At 32.4% G+C, this 25,094-nt stretch overlaps 1 protein-coding gene across 1 annotated transcript; it reads left to right on the top strand.

Annotated features, from left to right (window-relative positions):
- The first annotated feature begins 16,260 nt into the window (after positions 1–16,260).
- On the top strand, positions 16,261–24,817 carry LOC131641605 (glucose-6-phosphate isomerase 1, chloroplastic-like). The gene is made up of 14 exons (XM_058911906.1): positions 16,261–16,972; positions 17,170–17,292; positions 18,578–18,676; positions 19,031–19,114; positions 19,536–19,679; positions 19,755–19,820; positions 21,620–21,688; positions 21,814–21,921; positions 22,324–22,376; positions 22,459–22,597; positions 22,715–22,871; positions 23,048–23,126; positions 24,150–24,216; positions 24,336–24,817. The coding sequence occupies exons 1-14, from the start codon at positions 16,448–16,450 to the stop codon at positions 24,468–24,470; spliced, it is 1,848 nt and encodes a 615-aa protein (XP_058767889.1). The 5' UTR covers positions 16,261–16,447; the 3' UTR covers positions 24,471–24,817.
- Positions 24,818–25,094: the final 277 nt, after the last annotated feature.

Below are 25,094 nucleotides of genomic sequence, written 5' to 3'. Positions count from 1 at the left end.
TCAACAAAACCGTTAATTTTGATATTTCTCTTTAACATATCAAATTATATCCGATTGATGTTAAATTTTATGGACATGATCTATTTGATGTTAGCTTTTAATCTAACGGTGGATTTTGGTATACAGATATGTGATAAAGAGTTATCGAATGTGTCATATTACTAAATTTGACATCTTGGTGTCATTTGATTTTGTGTATATATATATATATAGGAGGGTTATATTTACTCCAGGAGTAAGTTATTATAACTTACTCCAAATCTAGACCATTGATTCTTCTCAATCTAATGGTTAAAAATAATAAGTAATAGTTTTCTCTCTCCACATTTAATTACTTATTATTTTTAACCACTAGATTGAAAAGAATCAATGGTCTAAATTTGGAGTAAGTTGTAATAACTTTCCACCTCCTCATATATATATATATATATATATATATATATATATATATATATATATATATATATATATATATATATATATATATATATATATATATATATATATATATATATATATATATATATATATATATATATATATATATATATATATGGGACGACTCAAGTAAGAACATTTGGTTATTATGAGAAATAAGAACAATGAATCACGACCATTAAATTTTAATTTGTTGATTTTAATGGACTTGATTGGTTTCTCTTTCTATATTGATTTAAAGTAAATATTAAGGATCATAGAAAGAGAAACTAATCTAGTCCATTAAAATTAACAAATCAAAATTGTTTTTTTTGGATAAAATATTATTTATTGTTGTTGATATAATCCTATAAATATTATGGAGGTAGATTCTTTTAGTCAACTAATTTATATCTATAATATAAAGAAAGATAGATGTTATGGAAATGTCGTTAGAAATAAAGAAGATAAGAAAGAGTAAATAATGGTATAGAATTAATGGGTTAGACTCACTTTCTCACTTGAATAGAAAAAAGAAAAAGAAAAACTATTTTCATGTTTAGCATAAAGTTTCACAAATTGCAAGTGTGGAGAAAAAACAATTTCTATATCGTAATTAAATTAGCTGTCGAAAAAAGTTATCGTTTTATTTCAATTTTCATTCCATTAATGTCGTTTTTTTATCTTCATCACAGTAACTCTGATTTATGCGAAATTAACGCAAAAACGATCGGTTGAACATAACTGATATTCTCCTCAAGTTTTGTTTTTATTTAGGGTAAGTTTCTTTTACCTATTTCAAAATTGTCGTTTTTAATGTATTTTAATACTCTATTTTAATTTTTATTCGAAAATTGTCAGAAACAAAACGATTGAAGGAAGAAGAGTGAAAGCATGATAAAGATAGGATCTTACTCGTGGTGGCAAATAAATATGGTTTGGAAGAAAAACATGCAAGGTAATGGCACTTTCCCATACAATTTGAAATTAGACATGCAATTGAGAGTGAGTTGAATATGTTGAGAATGTAATTCCTTGTGTCGAAACAATGTGTATGTCGAAATAACTTAGTGAGTCGAAGTTGTGTAGTTGTCGAAATGTCGCCCTATGGTGAAATTTGTAAATGACAATACTCTAGCAGCTGAAGGTGTTGGTGATGTTATGATTATGAGGAAAGATGGCAAAAGGTCAGTAATTTCCAATGTATTGTATATATCAGGCATGAAAGAAACAGGGTCGGCCCAATCAACGCAGATGCCCCATTCTAATTTTAAAAATTGGCCCAAATTTAAAAATATAAATATAATTATAATAATTTAAAAAGATACATAAAAAATAAAATAATGTATTATTTAATAATATATTTAATTATAATTATTTTGAATTTTGATTTATATCAATTTTTGTATGTATTGAATTTTTATCATAGTATTTTTTTGATTTATTGAATTTTTATTATAAAATTTTATTTATTTCAATTAATATTTATGAAAAAAATTAGACCTTTCAAAATTTTGGGGCCCTGTGCTGTAGCATTTCCTGCACATGCAGAGGGCCGACCCTGGAAAGAAATTTGCTTAGCATAGGGAGATTGGTCGAAAAGATTTATAAAGTTTCGATTGAGATAAGATTATGAGAGTTCTCGACTCAGGTGGAAGGTTAATCTTAAAGGCTCATATGTCTCATAATAGAACCTTCAAGATTGAACTTAATGTGATGGAGCACAAGTGCCTTGCAACTGCAATTAGAAAAGATGAATGGATATGGCACTATAGACTTGGTCATCTAAACTTCAAAGATATCAGAGATTTAAAAAGAAGATATATGGTTTCGGGATTACCAGAAATCGACATTCCAAATGAAGTGTATGAGGAATGTGTACAGGCAAAGCATAACAAGAATAGCTTCAGAAATGATGCAGGAAGCAAGTCGAAGGTAATCCTTTAAATTATATACTCTGCTGTGCATGGTCTTATCTGTCGCATCGAAAAAATTGAGATTAAGTTATTGATTAACTTAACTCACAAAGCAAGAGTCGCAATCGAAATTTATTTTTCCAAAAAATGAAAAGGGAAAATATCGATAAAACCGATAGAGAAAAGATCTAGGTCCGGAGGTTGGTTATGCAAGGGAATGTATTAACACCTCTCACGTCTGTGGTACTCCACCGGAACCTCTTGAAAATCTGCGTTTTTAGGCTAAAGCTTATTTTTTTGTGCTCGCTAAGACTTCAAAGAGTCTTCTGCCTAAGTATCCTTCATCTGCAATGAAGAAGTCAGAGCCTCGTAGTTCGTGGGGATAGTAACCACAGAGGTTTTTTGATTGATTTTAGCGAGAGGTATTTGATTTCTTTCAAACGGAAACAATGTTACATGACACATGGATAAGAGAATGTTTACATCACTACAAGAATGGATGATTGAATCATGGATTCATACAGATTTTGGTCATCATCATATTCGAGTGGAAAAAGCTCGATCTTCACATGTGGAAGCATGTTTACATATGAAATTGGTTAAGTCTCTCGTTTATGAAAAGGTTTTAAATTGAAAAGCCAAGTGGCAAAAAGTTTTGAATGAGTTTGAAGTTGTTTTTAGGTTTTCTGAAAGTGCTTAGACATGCTCAAGTGTTTTAGCATTTATTTGAAGAAAATATTTTTCGATCACTTGACAAAGTCAAAGTTTATTGTGAAAAAGTTTGAAGTTTGAAAAGCAATGTTGATGGCGATGCACAAGACGATCGACTTACAAAACTTGGGGTATGACTTGGTATATGGACCAAAAATGGAGTGATTTGGTCGATGGCGATGCACAAAGCAATCACCTTACAAGAAATTGGGTAGGTCTTAGTATATGGACCAAGAATTGGGGGGGGGGGGGGGGGGGGGGTTCACAATTTATTCAAGCATACAAGAAAGTAAGCAAATAAAGCTAAAGAAAATAAAGAAAGCGGCAAAATTATTACAAGGCTTCAAGAAATGGGGAATACAAGTTCCTAAATGGGGATGAAAGTAATAAAACTCCATACAAACAAGCATACACAAAGGGGTTAAACATGAAAATTAGAAGACAATCAAATTGAATTAAACTAAAAGATGTACTAGCAAAGTGAGCTAGTCTTCTAAATGACTAATTGGAGCAATTAATCGGATAGGTCTCACTGTAAGAAAGCCTAGGATCAAGCTATGTGTGCTTGATTGCGATGCTTAAAAATTGACCGACTTAAGGTAGAAAAATGGCTCGCAATCGAGTATTAGTTCTTTGTAAAAGCTTAATGCATGAAATACTTGATGATAAAATAAAGAGAACAGTAAAAGAAAGTGGTAAAAATTATTACAAAGTCTCGGGGATGAAGGTTACATTTTTGTCAAATGGGCATAATGAAGTAAAATGAACATTAAACAAATGGAAAAGATCAAACCTAAAGTCAAACAAAAATACATTAAAGTGATTAACCAAGTTAAATGAAATTATTTAATAAAATTAACTAAAGAAAGTGATTAATTAAATTAAATAAAATTATTTAAAATAATTAATCTATTTTTGTATTTTTTTTATATTAGGAATTAAAATAAAAAACAAACAAATATTAAAGGAATAGAAACATTAGAAATAATGGGCTAAAAAACAGTAAAAATGGAGTATAAGAAGTGCATAGGCGCTAGGCCCAATCAGGTTGGCATGCCCATGAATCGATTGAATTATTCCCTGGGGGTGTTGTGACTGCAGTGGCCATATTAAGGAGGATAGGGGCCAAAGTAATTGACGGATAACAATTTCCCTTTCATTACCGCAAATCCATGGAAATGCACATATGCTATGTAAATTGTATCACTTATTCCTTTGAGTTAAATTCCATAGCTCTTATATCTTTATATGAAACTTCATGTAAACATTTGTAACTATTACAATCCTTTTACTTCAACATATCTCTAACACTATCAATACAGTTGCCACTTGGTGAATTCCACCTCTTCTCCATCACTATCGAGATGCATAGTTGATTCATTATACATAGACATTTTAAAATAAATTTACCTGAAATAAGAGAGAATAAACAACATTGTTTCATTTAATACCTAGATCATAGTATAAGACAAAACATTAATATCAATTTATATCTTTCATGATTTAATGGAAGATTACTTCAATGAAAAATTCAATCTTCCTTAAACGTAAAAAATATCAATCCTTTCAAAACAATTAAGGGAAATGTACTAAAATGGAAATGAAGTTTTAATCCCTCAAATGATATGCCATTGTATGACCTTTTGTATTTTAAAGGTTGTTTTTGCAAAGGCATACGACAATATTTCTTGAGGTTTTTTTAATAATTATGTTCTGAAGAGAAATGGTTTTGGTGTAAAGTAGATAAAGGCGTGTGTTTGTCAAAGTACTCTCTCCATTCTAGTAAATGATAATCCAATGGCGGATTTCTCTATGTGTAAAAAGTTGAGGCAAGGCGATCCATTGTCACCATTTCTTTTCACTTTGGTGGCGGAAGAGTTATCAAAGTTGATGGAAAAAGTAGTTGAGTTAGGGAACTTCAAAGGCTTTCAAGTCAACAACACGGTGGAGTTTCAACTCCTACAGTTTGCAGATGACACAGTTATAATAGGGGAAGGTTCATGAAGCAATCTGCGTTGCATCAAGGCGATACTCAGGGGTTTTGAATTGGAGTCAGGATTGAATGTTAATCTTTGTAAAAGTAGCTTGTTGGGGTATATTTGGAGGATGAGTTTATTCAAGTTGCATCATTTTTTTGTGTTGTGACAGGGGGAATATTCCATTCAACTTCTTAGAAATTCTGGTTGGAGCAAAGCATAGAACGAAGGCAGTATGGCTACTAGTGGTGAAGAAGATGTTGTCATTATGAAAGAGTAGGTTTTTGTCAGTAGGAGGTAGAGTGACTTTAATCAACTCGGTTTTGAATTCGATCCCAATTTACTTCCTTTCCTTTTTCAAAATTCTAAAGGTCAAATTAAACGAGTTGATTAGAATACAGAGGGAATTTTTATTGAGTGGAGGTTCGGATAAAGGTGGCATTGTGAGGGTCAGTTGGGAGGAAGTATGCAAAAGCAAGAAGAATGGTGGTTTGGGGATTAGGTGTATTGAGGCTTTTAATGAATCTTTGCTTTGCAAATGAAAGTGGAGGTTCCTAGTGGATAAGGAAGCTATATGGAGACCGTTACTTCCTCGTAGATACGGTGCATTGGAACCAAGCGTGCTTGGTGGGAATATGTTGTATAATGTCAAAAAGTCCTCGCTCTGGTGAAGGATGTATCCTCTGTTGGTTCGATTATGTTACGAAATTTGGACTAGTTTTTGGATTCTATTTCTTGCAGGTGGGCGATGGTAAAAAAAGCTTTGTTATGGAAAACAAATTGGTTAGGGGGTTCACCACTAAACAAGGTGTTTCCTATTATTTTAAACACTTCTTCTAACTCGGATTCTACAATTTGCGAGATGGGTTCTTTTGTTGGTGATTGTTGGGATTTCACGGGTCTGAGTGACGTACTATTAGATGAAGTAGCAACACAACTGCTGGAGTTGAGAAGCATTCTCTCATTTATTCGTCCAAATTTAGGCGAAGAGGGTAATTTTATATGGTTTCCACAAGGGGAAGCCTCATATTCGGTTAATGGTGGTTATGTGGAGTTCATGCGTCTTGGCAGTCCTTTAGTCTTAGATTCGGATTCGCGTGGATCACATTTGGAAAACTCATGTTCCATCAAAGATCCAGGTCTTCGGCTGGAAATGTGTGAAGAACATAATTGCTACAAGGGAACAGTTGGCTAAAAGGGGAGTCTTAAAAATGTTTGTGTTTTTTGCAATGATGAAGGAGAATCACTTGCCCATCTACTTATGGAGTGTCCTTTTGCGCGTGAGGTATGAATTAGGATGTTGATGTGGGTTGGTGTTCCACCTGCATAGGCACTCGGCGTCTGTTGTTGAATACTTGTAGTGGTTTATAGATTCTTTAAGAGGGAAAGTCTTAGTTTGAAAGAGATTGTTGTTGTGATTGGCAACTTGTTAGACTCTTTGGTGTAAACGAAATGCAATCATTTTTAATAACGAAGTTGTCGGTATTGGTGAGGTTTTTAAGCAGGTTAGACTTATTTCTTGGTTTTTGCATATTATTGGGCTAAAATCGAAAGGTGCTATGAGCTTTTATTTTTGGTGTAAAAATCCTTTAGATTTTCTAATCGTGCAGTGTATTTGTAAACAGGCGAATACCTCTTGTACTCTTTTAACTCTTTTAACGAGAAGTCTATTCCATTGTTTATTAAAAAAATAAAATTGATAAAAACAGAAAAAATATTTTTCTTGACTAAAATAGCAACTTTAAATATTTTATCTAGAAATTATGCCTATACAATGTTTGAAGTTGTAGCTAAAAGGCCATAAATTCAAGTTGAAAAATCAAATCAACCCCTAGCATATGACTGAACCCTAGCATATGATTGCTCATAATAGATGTAAACATCATATCATTTCAGCCCTTAAAAAAAAAAAGCCCTTCTTTTCACTCCATAGCGATGGCACCAGACCACCCTTTTAATTTTTTAAACTACAAAAAAATTCTAAAAGAGTTAAAAGAAACATTCATGATTTGCATAATATCCTGCTATACTTGACAAAAATAATAATATTTTATTACTTTATGTTTATTTTTAACGTGTTTAAAATTCTAGAGTGACTTTTTGAACACTAATTAATAATTATCCACTCCTCTTTTTCTACACTGTTATGAATATTTATGTTAGTGGATGTCCATCCATCTCCTTGTTCTTCATCTTCCTATTCCATACTTAATATGTGTTTAATATGTGTGATTTTCTATCTCCCTTGAGTCCTATAAATAGAGACCCATATTACAATGTAAAGCACACTTGAAATAAGATAAGATAATATTGCTCTCTTTCTTCTCTACCTCTCTTTGATCTCTCTATTGTTTTAGTTAATTTCATAACACGTTATCAGCACGAAACTCTACCATGTGAGCGATTTTATGATCAATTTGCATAATCATGTTTCTTCTCTTTCGAGTAAGTTTTTAAGATTTTTCTTCATCTTATAGATTAAATTTTAGCATGCTATTCTATTATTTTTTTGTATAAGATTTCACTGGAAATTTTGTTTAATTAACACAATTATATATTTTAAAGTTGTCTATCATCGATAAGTTCTTGAAGCATCCCTGAAGGATTACTTAAAGAATGATTGTTCAATTTTTAAGAAAACAACAATTGTAATTTTCATGCATTCCTGAAGAATTGCATGAATAACGTGCATCCCAGAAGGATTATAAATATTATTATTTTTATTAGTAAACGATTTGTGATTGAGTTCCTGAAGAACTACAAAATGTGATTGAGTTTCTGAAGAACTATAAAAAAATTGTGATTGTGATTGAGTTCCTGAAGAACTATACAAAAAAAAAAAAACCTCTCTTAAACTAATGTTAAGATATCTCAAGAGAATTATTTAAAGAATTATTTTTCTTAATCGATATGAATGTATTTGATTAAAGTGTTTAATAATGAAATACTATTATATGGGTTTTGACTTATATTGGAGGTATCGAATATCTTTGTATTACACAACACAATTTGGACAGAAAATGGGTAGTAGAAAAGCTACCGTTTTTTTCCCGGGCTTGTACTACACTTATATTAGTACAATTGAAGCACATGTCATTGTAAACCTGTAGTTTACAAATTACACTTAAATGTGTCGTTGGTAAAACCGGTTGGGTCGTCTCGGATTTAATATGACGCGGATAATTTGTATTGAAGAACCAGAAGTTTCTTCAATCCAGTCAATTTTTGTGTGTTTCTAAAGGAAAATAAAAATTTGAGAAATTACGATTTTATGACACTAATTGTTGCATCGACTAAAATATCATGCATATGTCTCTACTCGCAACCAGAAGTTTGTGAAATTATTTTCTCAACTAATTAGACTAAGATTTTGTTTTCTGGATTTTTTAGAAATTCCTGTATAAGTATCTCATATATTATTAAAATTGATATTGAATATCATGTAATATATGTTCATAAAAAGAAAATGGACCCGAAGATCCATTCTTTAGACGTCTAAAGTTAATTATATGGTTGATACTTATGAGATCATCAATTCTAAATTATATATTTGAAACACCCAAAGTATGATATTAAGATATTTATTCGCATTAAGCCAACAAGATACTATATCTTACTCCTCCCTAATTTATTATAATACTTCTCATCTAAGTGAATATTTGGATGTGTTGTGTATATTCCAATTGCTCCAATATAATACATTAAGATGAGTCTTGAAAGAATATTGGAAAAATATAATTAATATGAATCTCAATTTTGAGGATATAATTTGAGAAAATAATCAAATACTTGATTTCAGCCCAGTAGGCTAATTATCACTTGATAAATTAATTTTCCCAATATTAGGGGGAGAGAATAAGCAGCTGAAATCATGAACAAGAAGTTCAAATGAACAATTTAAACTAAATTGTTGTCTTGATCCTCGTACAATTCAATATGAACCAAATGTTCACAATATTATTCATTTGCAAAGTTTATGAAATAAATTATCAGCTGATAATACTCCACTCAAAGTGGATTCTCTTATTAGATAATATAATAATGCAAACGAGTTATTGTTGCGCCTGAAGCGTGGTATGAAAGTTGGTTCCAATGTTAAAAATCCTCTACTAAGAAAAGAAACTAAAGATGACCCAAGTGAGGATATGAAAATGCTTAGAGCACTTTGACATAATTTAATTTTCAGTTCCAGAAGAATAAATCAAGTACTTGAAATATGAAATAAAGAGATCTCGATAAATTATGTCATGGATGAAATGGAACCTAAATTGAGATAACTGAATAAAGTCAATATTGACAATGTCTTTGTATACAATATAGCGCTAAAAGTGATCAATGATAACGAGGATCATGAGTCAAAGTTTATTAAAGATTGTAGACTAAGTGAGAATTGGCCAAAATAAATATATTCAATTGAAGAAGAACTAAACTCACTTTACAAGTAACTCACTTTTGGACCTGTAGTCCGAACATCTCAAGATGTGAAACTAATGTGATATAAATGAGTTTTTGTGAAAAAGAAAAATAAGAATGATATAAAGTTTGATTTATTGCTCAATGATTTTCACAAAGACCTAAGATTGATTTTGATATATTCACCTGTAGTGGATTCAATCGATTTTTGATAATTAATTAGCCTTGTAACACATGAAGGGCATAATTTGAACATGATGGGTGTAATGACATATTATTTATATGGTTCACTTAATAGTGACATTTACCTGAAACTCCCTGAAGGGTTCAATATACCAGAGGCACGTAATTATGGATCTCGAGAAAATTACTACATCAAATTGAACAAGTCTCTGTATGAGTTGAAAGAATCTGGATGCATGTGGTATAATCGCCTCAGTGAATATTTACTAAATGATGAATATACAAATAATTCAATTTGTACTTGTATTTTCATAAAATGATGTGGAAAAGAATTTGCAATACTAATTATCTATGTGAATGTGATACATATTATTGGAACTCCTGAAGAGCTTCCAAAAGCTATAAATTACTTAAAGAAAGAGTTTAAGATGAATGACCTAGGAAAAACAAAAATTATGTCTAGCCTTACAAATTGAGAATTTGGACAATGGAATATTTGTACACTAGGAAGATTATATAGAAAAGTGTTGAAACACTTCTATATGAACAAATCTCATTCGTTGTCTACTCCAATGATTGTTATATCATTAGATGTAGAGAAAGATCTTTTCAGGCCTCAAGAAAATGATTACAAAAATTGTTTGGTCCTGAAGTACCATATCTTAGTGCAATTGGAGCACTAATGTACCTTGCTAATTATACACGTCTTGATATATCGTTTGTGGTCAATCTATTACCAAGATACAATTATTCACCTACATGAAGACATTTGAACGGAGTCAAACATATACTTCGTTATCTTAGAGATGCTGGTTACTTGTCAGATTCTCACAATAGTAGATCAGAAACAGGCTATTTGTTTACATGTGATGGTACAACCATTTCATGGAGATCTATGAAACAACTCATGGAAACAACTTCATCAAATCCCGCATTACTATTACCACTACATGAAGTCACTTCGAAGAAGACATTTTAAGAAACAACTACAAAGAATATCGTCTCACATGTAAATGTCTGCATGAGGGGGAGAAATACATATGTTTTGCACTCTTTTTTCCTTCACCATGGTTTTGTCCCATTGGGTTTTCCTGGTAAGGTTTTTAACGAGGCAATTCACATTCAAAGGATATTGTACTCTTTTTCCTTCACTAGAATTTTTCCCACTGGGTTTTTTCTAGTAAGGTTTTAACGAGGCATATCCTCAATGGACATCCAAGGGGGAGTGTTATGAATATTTATGTTAGTGGATGTCCATCCATCTCCTTGTTCTTCATCTTCCTATTCCATACTTAATATGTGTTTAATATGTGTGATTTTCTATCTCCCTTGAGTCCTATAAATAGAGACCCATATTACAATGTAAAGCACACTTGAAATAAGATAAGATAATATTGCTCTCTTTCTTCTCTACCTCTCTTTGATCTCTCTATTGTTTTAGTTAATTTCATAACACGAATTATTATTGGTAGCCAAAGATGTAAAAAGTATAGTCTATCTAGAATAAGTGACTTGTTGGCCTTTTCATCTTTTATCTTTTAGTTATAATTTTATACATGTTTGTTTGTAGTTTCATGAGATGGTTATATGGTTTAGAGGAAGAATTTGGATATCGTTGGCAACAAAACCTACATCAACAACAAGAAGGGGGAAAAGTCTTTTTAAAAAATATCAATAACAAAAGTAAAAAATAAATTATTTGAACATCGAAAAATCCTAAATACAAATACAATTTTTTATATCAGGTACCTATCTTAAGACCATTAATCAACTATATTGTGCACAAAAAAAAAATAGTACATATACATGTTTCCTTTCTCTATTCATATTATCTCACATCGACACAATGGACAAGAATAAAAATGCGAAAGTTTTGAACATCGGAAAATCCATTTGACAATACATTCCTTGTGAAAAATATGCGAGCATTTTGTATAGAAGAACTCTGTCGGAGATCCATTGCAAAACTCCTCCAAACAAATTGAACATTGATCCATAGAATCTGAAGTAGCATCAACATCCAATTTTGGTGACAAACCCACAATTTTTTGACCATTTAAATTATCATGATATTGATCAAATTCATCTTCTTCTATCGTGTGTAACGTAACATTTCGTATCAACACATTCATCTCTAATAATTTACGTCCATTGCTCTTAAGTGTAGCTATTCTAGCACAATTTCTCATGGAATGTAGAGTTGTTTCTATCATGCCTGCAGGCGCGCCATTGAATATTTCGTACAAGGAGCGAGTGGTGTCATCATCCATGATTGTGTCGGTGTTGCATAAGATCTCCGAAGGAATCAAAAAGTAGTCGTCTTTGAGTATTCTATAGTTAAAGATAAGATTTTTTGGATCATTGACTGTAGAAGAAATTGTTAACTTGGTGTAACGAAGATGAATGGAGACGTGATCATTCAAAGAATGAATGTTTGATTGAATTGGTTCAAGAAGAGGAGTTAAACGTAAATTGAAGGAAGAATCCATGATTGATCTAGTCTTGATGAAAAATATGAGGTAGAATTAGAAAATTTGTGAGTTTGAGTATATAGTACTTTTATAGCCAAAAAAACTAAATAATATATTTAATAAGATTTCACCTCATTATAACAAACCATATCTTTTAAGATTTTATCCAACAGCATGATCCGAAAATCATTAATTTTAAAATATACCTAACAATAATATCCGAAAAAATATAACAAAACTTTTTTTTACTTTATCTTTTTATAACAAACATAAGGTGGAAGATTGAGATAGAATCTAGCAACAAAAATAGAAAAACACTTTAAATTAAAAGCAAAAACACTTCTAATTGATATCTAAAAATTAATACTAACTTCTACTATGAAATAAACTTGAAAACAAGAAAAAGTCTCCTCAATAACCGAAGCACCTGATAATATGGACATGGATATCGGAACTATAAAACATTTATTAGACGATATTGAACTCGATGAATTTAAAATAGGTATAAATAAAAATAAAAAATTTAGAGAATATTTAGCATATATACAATATAAAAATAGAAATTTTAAAATACTAGAAAATAAAAGTCAATTTCAAATCAAGATTTGGTCGACAAAAATAAGTTGATTTGATTTTCTTTTATTTAATTTAAAATAATTTTTCATTAATATTTAAAATAATAAAAAACGTTTTTAACTCAATTTTTTTTAACAAATATTCGACTCACTATTACAACTACCACCGTTTTGATCCTATCTCTAACCCCTGTTAACCACCACGACTCACTACTCACCCCTGTTAACTACCACGATTCACCACTCCGACCATCACTCTCAATCATCTTAGATCATCATTTTATATATAAGCATATTAACTATTGTCAACAATAATCACTTCATCACTTTGGTACCAATAATCACTCTATTCTATGTCAACAATAATCACTTCATCACTTTGGTACCAATAATCACTCTATTCTATGTCAACAATAATCACTACATTCTATGCCCAATCCGGATCCTCAGCTGTTGTCTCGGCACAGCCAAATTTGCAGCAATCTAAAAAACCGTTAGATTGGTCAATTGAATTTAATTAGGAAATATACAAGTAAACACAAGTCAGTCTCCAATTAATTTCAATCTCAATTAGTTTTTATTTAGATGACTTGAGGTACATTCATATTTATTTTCTACCAACTTTATTTTTATTTATTTTCATTGTTAAATTGATATTTATCTAAAAAAATGACATAAAATTAACTAAGACGCTGAAAATACACAAACATGTTTAAAAGAAAATATAATAAAAAATTAATTAAGACATGAAGAATACACATACATGTTTATACGGATATTATTTTTTTAAAAAAATAATAAAATATAATGTAATTATGTATTTTGGTATAATACAATATATTTTATTATTTTTAAGAAGGTTAAATAACTTTTTAATATAAATAAATATATAAATTTTAATTTTACAATATTTAACTTTTTTTACCAAACAATGGTGTCCAAATATATTTAGGCTAAAATTATAATGATTAATATATATATATATATATATATATATATATATATATATATATATATATATATATATATATATATATATATATATATATATATATATATATATATATATATATATAACTTATGAAATGCTTAATTTTATTATATTTTATTATTTTGCAAAAATATTGCTGGTGTATATCCGTGTGTTAGTGTCTTATTTAACTTTAAACTATATTTTATTTAATCATTATACTTTTAGCATAAATATATTTGGACATCATTGGTAAAAAAATTAAATAGAGTAAAATCAACCTTTGTATATTTATTAAAATTAAAAATGTATTTAACATTTTAGAAATAATAAAGTATATGTTGTGTGAGTAGTATTATCAATTTTGGTCGGATAAGTATTCAATGTTGGACATATAATATTTTGTGATACCAAAATACATAATTACATATACTTTATTATTTTTAAAAAATATTGCTCTATAAAAGTGTATGTGTATTTTCCATATTTGAATTAGTTTTATATTATATTTTTTTAATAATTATTAGATTAAAAATAAAAAATAAAAAAGTTTGTATAAAATAAATGTGGATGTATCTCAAGTCATATGAGTAAAAAGTAAAAAGTTAGTGCAATGAGGAAGTAACTATCTACGGAAATAAAAAATATTTGAGATTGAAATTAATTGTAGGCTGACTTGTGTATTTCCTAATTAAATCTAAATGATCAATCTAACGGTTTTTTATATTGCAGCAAATTTGGTTGTCGAGACAACCGCTGCTGAGGATTCAGGTTGTTCTATGTCAACTTACACGGTTTTGTCTCAAGACAATGTATGCAATTTAAAAAGGAATTAAAAAGGGTAAAATTTGTTGGTTCAAGCCAAGAAAGATGTGGTTGCTTCATTTAAACAACACATGGGTTGTTGTGTGCGCGTCAACTTTTCGGTTTCCAAATACTAGGCAATCATTTTCCTTTAGACTCAATTCATGTATTTTAGACGAAATTGCACATTGCAGACATGAGGTCAGTTATGATGAGAGTGGTACAAAGTGAGATTTAGAAGCAGAGTGTGAAGACTTGAAGAGATATTTCAGTACTTTGGATATTATAGGTCAAAGGGTGTTGGAGAAAAAAGATTTTTGAACTAGCACATCCACCCACAACTTCAATATGTCCACCGTTAGTGAAGTACAAGCCAAAGAGGGGAGTTAAGAAAAGTAGGAAGAGTCAATAGAATGATTTGCATCATGATCCTAGATAATGAGAGTATGGCGAGGGCGCGCATGGGAGTCAGACTATAAAGAGATCATGCACAAAAGCAAAAGGAAGTTAACCGTCAAATGTGTCGATTAGCAGTCAATCGCCAACCCCATCTTCAAGAGATCTTTACTTGTCCAATTTCCTGATTTCCTACATCCATACATTTATGACATTATTGATGTTGGTGACGTTGGAAATTATGCTTTCCGTTGTATTGCATCTTTACTTGGGTGAGACGAAGAGTTACAACCTTTGATTTAGACACAGTTAGATGCTCGAGTTCATCAACACCCACAATTGTTTTCCAAGTTGTTCTATGACACGGTTTCATACATACATTTCAAATATTTTAAATAAAAAATACAAATCAAATTATCAAAACATCATCCACATATTTAATAATATAAATTATGAAATATAAATTATAATGTACATAATGAAATAAAACGGGGCGAGTTCGGGGTCGAGTAATAGTGCCCTCATTACCCAACCCATTCTCATATTTTATAATCGGAGAAAACTCAAATCCGAAACCAGATCCAATAAAGCGGGTTTTTCCCCCGTCAACTTCGGGGCGGGTTCGTGTGGGTACCCACGCGTATGAGTTTTTTTGCCATGCCCAATCGTTGATAACCCTATTCATTAACCAAGCTAACAACTTCAAAAAAAACTCCACTTATTAGAGTTATGACCTTGCACAATGATTTCACTCCCTCCCTGTAAAACATGTGTTTGTCTTGCACAAAATTTCCCCCATACAGAAATATGACATAAAAAAAGCCATTTATGCAAAAACACATATACTCAGAAATTAAAATTCGCAGAGAAAGAGGTACATGTGGGGCCTCATAAGACTTTCAAAAAGTATGCATTGAGATCACATAAAATTCGTAACTGAGCAAAACAAAAGTACCTTTTCGATCACACAAAAGCTTTTCCTGGTTGCACTTCAAAACGGAACCAGAGCGAAGAACTTAAGGAGTACGTTTCTAGACTCAACGAAGAAGACGAAACCAGAGCTAGGGTTTGAAATGAACACTACGAATTTGTTCAAATATGACTGAAGCTTTTGTTTTTCACTAAAGAGCAAAATCGTCCTCCCACAAATCATTAAACACGTTAATTTGAATTTAAATGAAAAATAATAAAAAACGCTGCCGCATCATCATTTTTGATAAATTGACCTGCCAAAGATTAAAATAAAAGTTTTTTAAAAATGTTAGGGGAATTCATGCAAATCTTTTTTACGAAGAATTTTTTTCTATACTAGTTAAAAAAGGAAGAATATTCGATTCGAGGGCAAGTGGAGCATTCAACCCATTTTGATAAAAAGACAATATACACATTGTTTTTCAATTCAAGCAACCAATCAAAACCCAATGCACTCTTCTTTAATATCATCGCCCCCAAACCAACAATAAAACTAAGTCACACAACACCAACTCTCCTCCACCAATCACCCAAAAAAAACACATTCAACAATTCAACTCAATCACACACTTCATTATTTCATTCATAAAAATATATATAAATGCTCACACCCTAAACCCATTCCTTTCAATTTTTCAATCTCATGGCTTCAATTTCAAGCATTTACTCTTCTTCCACTACACTCAACTTTCAAAACAACCAAAACAACCAAAACGCATTCCTAACCTCAACACGACGTCGTTCGGATCTTCCGTTTTACCAAATCCGACCTAAACTCACCCAAACCCGCTCCGTCGCGCGCGAGGTTCCGACTAATCTCTCCGCCGTTCAATCGACAACACACCGTCTCGAGAAGGATCCCCGCGCGCTATGGCGGCGCTACGTTGATTGGCTTTACCAACACAAGGAAATCGGACTGTATCTCGATGTGAGCCGCGTCGGGTTCACCGATGAGTTTGTTGAGGAAATGGAGCCGCGGTTGCAGGACGCGCTTATAGCTATGGAGAAGCTTGAGAAGGGAGCGATTGCGAATCCGGATGAAGGGCGTATGGTTGGGCATTATTGGCTTAGGGATTCGAATCGTGCGCCGAATTCGTTTCTGAAGTCGCAGATTGATAAGACGCTTGATGCTATTTGTGGATTTGCTGATGATGTCGTCTCTGGTAAGGTTAGTCAACGTATCTTGTCGTTTACTGTTTTTGTTGAGTCAATTAGCGAAATTGTTACTTAACTATGATGTGATGTGACTCACTAAATGTCAAATTATAGTCTCTAATAAGAAGTTAAGTTTCACTTTTTGTTTTTTTTTTGGTTTTATGAATTGGATTTGTTTTGTTTGCGTGTTTATTGATTCGGTTTGGGTAGATTAAGCCGCCTTCTTCGCCGGAGGGGAGGTTTACTCAGATACTTTCTGTTGGGATTGGAGGTTCTGCACTTGGACCACAGTTTGTTGCAGAGGCGCTTGCTCCGGATAATCCTCCACTCAAGGTAAGGCAATGTTATTCAACTGTGTTGTTTTTGTGAGAATGTTTAAATTACATACTAGTTTATTTCGAGGTGAGTTTCCCAAATTCACCGGCATTCATACTGAGACATTGACTTTCCCTTTATTACAAATGCTTTCTCTCTATTATTACAAATTAAGGGGGAGAAGGGGTGTTTTGAAATTTCTCCATCAAATGAGGTTGGTGAGTATTCTTCTAAATATAGAAGAGAGTGCATGAAGCATATACTCCTACACAGCTAATGCAAAAAACACATCATAATCAAATAAATTATTAATATCATTTATAAAAGGTCTAAATTAAACAATTTTATTGCATGAAAAAAATGTAAACCAATATATGACAGTATTTGACCTTTATCTATCGAGAAAAACTTAAAAATGTTATAATCAAATTTAATGTCTTTAACTCCCGAGTCATTATTGCCTTGACACATTTTTAACCCCTGTATGTATCTAAAGTAAGTATGAGGTGTGTCTAAGCAAAGAAATAAACAATATTTTTTGGGACTTATGTCTGAGTTGTCTGATAAGCGTCGTATGAATGTCATATGGGTGTCAAACACCAATTCAAGGAGTGTCAAAACAAAGAAAAAAAAAGAGACTCTTGTTTGAATTTTCCAACACGTGTCGGACACTATGATACGGCTATTCCTAGAGCTGTTCGTGCTCATTGTTTGTCAGTAATGGAGTTTAATTTCCCTTCAATTGTTTTGTTAGGAATTGCGGCTATTTAATGAGGACATGCTTGTTTATGTTTTGAAAAAGATAATGTTTGAGTTGTGTTCAAACATGATTTATCTATCTATTAGATCTTTTTGCAGTTACAGTCACTTAAAACACTTTAATTTTTTAATATTTTAGATTGTTGTAATCTTCCATCTTTTTTTAGAAGCTACTCAAAATAGTTTCTCATTTCTGAGAATAACTATAAATCTGATTTATTTTCATATTCTAATTTTTTTCCGTTTCAAAAGTTTAAACAGACTTCGTATAAACTCTTGAAATGATATATTTTCATGAAAAAGCTCTGGTGTGGCATTTTTGTTTTAATGTTTTGGTAAATTGCTTTGATAATTTGGGCTAGTCTTGTTTGGACGAACGAAAGGTAGGGTCCAAACTTTCTACTATTACTCAGCTAACATGCTTGCAATTATTGTATTTGGTTAGTTACAAAGTATACGAGCAAGGACAACCCGTGTTATTGAATATTTCGTATGAAAGTAAGTATTTATAGGGGCCTCACATAATGCTCTGGACTTTTGTCAGATACGATTTATTGACAACACAGATCCTGCTGGCATTGATCATCAGATTGCACAACTTGGCCCTGAGCTAGCTTCGACACTTGTAATTGTGATTTCAAAGGTCTGCATTGAGATTATACTTTGTCTATTACTTCTACCATTCCTTTTTGTCCATCCATTTGAAAAGAAAAAAAGTGATCCTTTTTTATTCTAATCTCTTTGAAAGTTAATATAACATTAGTTACAATATTCTCTATTATACCCTTTTCCTCACATAATAATTCTCAAGTAATTAATTATTTCACCTTGAAAAATCCATAATGAAAGGGTATAGTAGAATGTTTAAATATGACTTTAAGTAAAACAAGAACAGAAATTGTATTTCTTAATCCATGTGCTACTAATCTTAATGGACAATTAAAGGTATGATGTTATGCTGACATGTTATTGAATTGAATTTTTTATTTATCTTCAGAGTGGAGGTACCCCTGAGACTAGAAATGGCTTATTAGAAGTACAAAAGGCCTTTCGTGAAGCGGGATTGGATTTCCCAAAACAGGTTTAATCTCAGGTTTTAATTTTCTTGAGAATTTCTTATTAACTATTATTGATTGATAATATATTTAAGTCTTAAGGCAGTTGTTGGATCACTGCTACAACTCCTATTTTAAAATATTTTCTTACTTTGTCTATAAACAATTGAACTTCTTGAGTTGTTTATAGTTTCTTTTCACTGTTTAGGTGATGGTTGTGGTTAAGTCTTTGAATTGTGAACAACTAATTTCCATATTAATATAATATATCAACTTGGTTTTGAGTATTCATTTATCATTACTTTTCAGTTATTACTTACTAGTAATTTTTTTTGTATGCACGGTCATGAATTTCTCAATGATATGGGCCTTATATCACCAGCACATCTCTGATCACTGGTCAGTTTATCTACTCATGATAATCTGTTAATTCATGATATAATGCAGGGTGTTGCTATAACACAAGAAAATTCATTGTTGGATAATACTGCCAGAATTGAGGGATGGTTAGCTAGATTTCCCATGTTTGACTGGGTGGGAGGTAGAACATCAGAGATGTCTGCAGTCGGCCTGCTTCCAGCAGCTCTGCAGGTGATTGGTCTTAAATGTAAATTAAGTTATTACCTACTTTGTTTTTGTGTTGAATTGTAGTGTTTCTTGACTCAGACTATTAATATTCGAGAAATGCTTCTTGGTGCATCACTTATGGATGAGGCAAACAGGAATACTGTGGTATGCATCTTTTTCCTGCCAATGTTTTAAATATTTGAAGGTTACCTTGACTGCTGTTCCTATTTGATGAAGGCTTTTGTATCTGTATGTATGAAAAATGCAAGGATGCAAAGAATTCTACTAAAAGGAACATTTTTTCCTTAAAGATTTTCTGTGTCCATGTTTAAGTGAGGTTGATGCTCCATGTAGCATATTCAGAGTATATACTAAATCATGTTACTTATGACAAGATTCTTATGCCATTTTTTGCTAGTCTTACTCTGTAATTTTCATTTTTCCCTCACCATTACTGTAAAGTTAACTTCTTAAATATATTTTCTCCTGGTGTAGCTTCATTTGATTCAAGCAAGACAGGTGCTGAGAATTCAATAGTGTTTTATTGGTCGAAGTTAGGATAAGAATGATTAGTTTAGGGTTTGTGGTGGGTGGGTTAGTGATAAGAATTTGCAAGCACTGTAGGTGCTTGGGATTTGATAGGGCTTTATCGGTCAAAGTAAGGAAGCGAATGATTGGTTAATGGTTAGTAGCTTATGGTGGATAGGTAATTCATAGGAATTTGGGAACAGGAATGTAGATTTTGGGTTCAATTTGTGGCTATTTGGTGCTGCACTTTACCTTTGTGATTGGTGTCTGGAATTTCATGGGATGAATTAGTGTCTTTATTAAAAAAAAAAAATTATTGACGTGTCTGCCAATAAACGCAATAAATTATAGAAAATAAGATAGATAGCAAAAACAAGAAAATAAACCTACACATTAGACTTAGGTTTTGAAACATCAATCAAGAAGGTTTCATGCTGGAATCTTATAAATTAGATTGACCATAAATCTGGAAAAAAAATCTACAATTGTTTAAATAAGGCTCTCTAATAAGTTAAGCTACAACCTACATGAATTAGGAATAGAATATCATAGAATTTGGGCTTAAGGCCTACTGCACCCTGGTTTAGTTAGGGACATAGAAAGTTTGTTAGGAGATATACTCTCTGGTTTAGGAGCAATTTTGCTCTGGTTTAGGAGTTCTTGGAACACTGGTTTAGTTTTTTTGTTTCATTCACTATTTTAAGAGCTTTAAGCTCAACCAATTGAAGTAAATAATACAGTATTCATATTTTCTGGATTCTATCATATCACAAATAAGGCAACTTGCCGACACTTTCACGCCAGGTTATGGCCAATGCGGATGGGCCTACATTGGATCTAGGATAGACTAATATTGCCTCAGGCTTTGGGCTTAGGGCCTAACAGAACCCCACATAATCGACTTAAATGTCTCTCGAAGCCTTATAACCACCACCGGGGCGATATCTCTTGGCATTGTTGGACTTAGAACCCCCCTCACATCTAGCACAACGAAGGTGCTATAGGCGGAAATGAAGGCAGTCCAAAATTATCCGATCAAAAGCAGCTTAGGATGTACCCCAATTAAGGTGGCTTTCAAACAAAATCTAATCCCTTTTGGTTTAGAATCAGGAGGTATACTTGAATATAAAAAGAAAGCCTGATAACAACTTTGTTACTTACCCAAGCCCAGATAAAATCTACAACCAGGAATTACAAAATTACCAAATGCACCTAGGCTCCGATATTAATAACAAAAATGAAATATCAACTCACTAAAGTTAATACTCTCAATAGTGATAATCAATCAAGATACAATCAGTTGTTTGTTACAATTCTGTTTTCAATTCTGTTTTCAGCTTTTAACTCTTTACAAATTTGTCAGCTTAAATTTGAATTTTCTTGATCACAAAGGAAAAAGCCCTAAGGATTTCATGTTAATATACAACTTTATGCAGATAAAGAATAATCCTGCAGCTTTGCTGGCTTTATGTTGGTATTGGGCTACCGATGGTGTAGGATCCAAGGTTCGAATTATATAGTTTATCGATCATTAGTAACTGCTTCTCACCGTCTTCTGTTTTATCTTATGTCACTGTCCTCTGTTTTGTTACTATTGCTAACTGTTGTTTTCCTTCTTTCTATTCCTAAGGATATGGTTATCCTTCCGTATAAGGACAGCCTGTTATTATTTAGTAGATACTTGCAGCAACTAGTCATGGAATCTCTGGGCAAGGAATATGACTTGGATGGTAATCGGGTATGTGTGGCACATTTAGCATTTCTTACCCTCATTATTTGTATACTCTAGCCTGCATTTAGGATGAATTGCTAGATTTTCTTTTAATTTTTTAACCAGCTTACAATTGCCTTGTATCAAGATACAGCTGAATGGAGCTTTATAGCCTACAGTTTTCTAATTGGTTGTTATTGTCTTAATATGGACTCGTGTTAACTGTTAAGTTCACCTTCCTGCATCATGCGTGGGATATTATTAGCTTTTAATTGACTTGTTGATAATGGGTCTAGTTTGTATCTACATCATAAGACCGTGGATGTTTCATGATGCTACATGCTATCTCACAGCCAATACTTTTTAACTTTTAAACGTTTTAAACTCTCATGAATGTAATATCCAAATCTGAAAATTTTTATTTCACAGGTTAATCAAGGAATTAGTGTCTATGGAAATAAAGGAAGCACAGATCAACATGCGTGAGTTATTATTCCATTTTTAAGCTTAGTTGATGTAATTTTTGGTTTTAACAAATTTGTTAAACTTTTGATCCAAGAACAGCTATATTCAGCAACTGAGGGAAGGTGTACACAATTTCTTTGCCACATTCATTGAGGTGCTACGTGATAGACCACCTGGTCATGATTGGGAGCTTGAACCGGGTGTTACCTGTGGTGACTACCTGTTTGGTATGCTACAGGTCTGACATATTAATCAAACATGTTTCCTCATCAAATTTGATTATTCTATAGAAATTTAAAAGATTGTTGTGGTCAGTGTTATGTTTGTGTAGTCCTAAAAATTAAAGTTTCCGCAGGGAACAAGGTCAGCTTTGTATTCTAATGACCGGGAATCCATCACAGTCACTGTGCAAGAAGTGACACCTAGATCAGTTGGTGCCCTTGTTGCGTTGTATGAACGAGCAGTTGGGATATATGCCTCACTTGTCAACATAAACGCTTATCACCAGCCTGGTAAACATATTTTCTCTTAAGTCCATTTTTTATTCTCTGGATCTTATTTAACTTATCTTGGATTGTTATATTTTTATGTTGGTTTTAAAGCTTGAGTGATGCAAATTGAATTAAATAACTGCCTACTTTATTAATTCCAATGCTGTTACGTAACTACGTTTGAATCTGATAATTAGGTGTGGAAGCTGGTAAAAAAGCAGCAGGAGAAGTTTTAGCACTTCAGAAACGGGTGTTGGCAGTGCTAAATGAGGCAAGGTATGGTGTAATACGTTTGTTAGCTAGGAGTTTTTCCTATTAGTTGGTGCTTTCGTTGAGAGGTAGCGTGAAGGAGATTTTATTGCATGTGAACCTAGATAGCATCACAACGAGTTAATGCCTTAGATGCTTGCAGTTACTGTTGAGACTTCTGCAATGGATCAAGAGGTTTTGCTATGACAATATAGGTAGAGGGATGCCTATGAGGATACCCAATCCCACTCCTTGTTTGTAGTTGAGCTGATAGTTGAGTTGCAGCTAGGCAAAATTGCAATATTGCCAAACTAGTGGCCTCTTAAGGATTACCCATCACTAAAATCAAGGAGTTTGAAGTTGGTTAAGAATGACTGTCTTTCTCAAGGAAAATGTAATCATTTGATGATCCAAGTTTCCGAACAAACCTTTTCGTGGATGCCTGTGTTCTGGAGTTGGGGGACTTTAACCTTATCTTTGGAATGGGGAGTAGTTGGAGACTTTGGGGGAAACCGCGACAGATTGGATGAAGAGAACCATTAGCTTCAGTCACGATGTGTTACTCTCAAGGTATTTGCATGGGTGGTCAGATTAATATGATACTCCTGCCATGCAACAACTTTTAAATATTTAGTAAGGCAGGCAAATTCAGTTACTGAAAACTCCCTATCCTTTGACTAAAGAAACAAGTATTTGAGAGGGCTAGCAGTCGACAAATAAACCTATTATCAAATGGGCCATCATGTAAAGGTTCAACCAAGTATGCCATGGAAAGCAACAAATGAAGATGAGGACGGCTGTTTTAATTTGATTCTCCTTTCTGCCTTGAGGACAAGGCAACTTCTCAGGTGGATGGTAGGTTTTTGGATCCTGTTAGTTATGAAAAAGGGGGGATCAATAAGTGGAGGGACCTACTTGTAAATAACAAATGGAAGAGAATATTAGTTTGAGGAGAGATTAATCTAATCTGCTGTAGTTAGGTATTCTTTTTAAAGATACTGTCCAGTTAGGTTTGCTACTAATTGCAATATGCTTGTTTTGTATTTTCAGCTGCAAGGAGCCTATTGAGCCATTGACAATTGAAGAAGTAGCTGAACGTTGCCATGCTCCTGAAGATGTACACCATTTACCTCACTGCTCTCCTATATTAATTTTTTCAACTATGTTATTGAATCCAATTATTAAGAAGTGTTAATTAGTTAGATAGATTTTTGGTAACATCTAATTTTTCTGCAGATTGAAGTAATTTACAAGATCATTGCTCATATGGCTGCCAACGAAAGAGCACTAATTGCTGAAGGTAACTGTGGTTCTCCAAGGAGCGTCAAAGTTTTTCTCGGAGAGTGTAATGTTGATGATCTGTTTGCATGAGTTAGACGAATGAAATCCATGTTTCGTAATGTTATACACATGTTCAAATACTCATCGAAAGAGAGGAAGCCGGCTTGGAATAAATTACTTTGGATCTCTTCATCTTCAATGAAAAATGATTTATTTTTGTGTGGACGAACTTTTCAAAGAGTGGTTGAATTTGGTTATCTGAAAAGGAGCCATGTTAATAAACTTGACTATATAAACCAAATGGAGAATAAGAGAGGTCACATACTGGCCAGCTTTTGTGGAATGTTAGGTCATTTTCAAAAGCAAATTTCAATTATGTAAAATTAATTTTGTATAAATTTGTTTGGTTGTTAATTGCCTTAAGTTTCTTTTTGAAAGTACATTTGGTTAAAAATGAAATTAACAAGGCTTCACTTAATTTGAGCAATTAAAATTACTATGTATGATAGTTCCAGAGACAGAAATATGAGCTGCATAAACTATAAATAGGCAACGTGATAAGCGTTGTAGATGTTAGGTTGCAATATTAAAATATTAAAATCTTCTCCCAAAACATACACTTTCTTTGATGAGTTGATGGATGAAGAGTTAATTCTTAGTTGCTAATTATTCAAAGGGAAAACATGGTTCTCTAATCGAAGTTTGTTTCTACAA

The sequence above is a fragment of the Vicia villosa genome, unplaced genomic scaffold (assembly GCF_029867415.1).
Source record: "Vicia villosa cultivar HV-30 ecotype Madison, WI unplaced genomic scaffold, Vvil1.0 ctg.003872F_1_1, whole genome shotgun sequence".
In the NCBI taxonomy this organism is placed as follows: Eukaryota; Viridiplantae; Streptophyta; class Magnoliopsida; order Fabales; family Fabaceae; genus Vicia; species Vicia villosa.
This window is presented reverse-complemented; position numbering and strand designations above follow the sequence as displayed.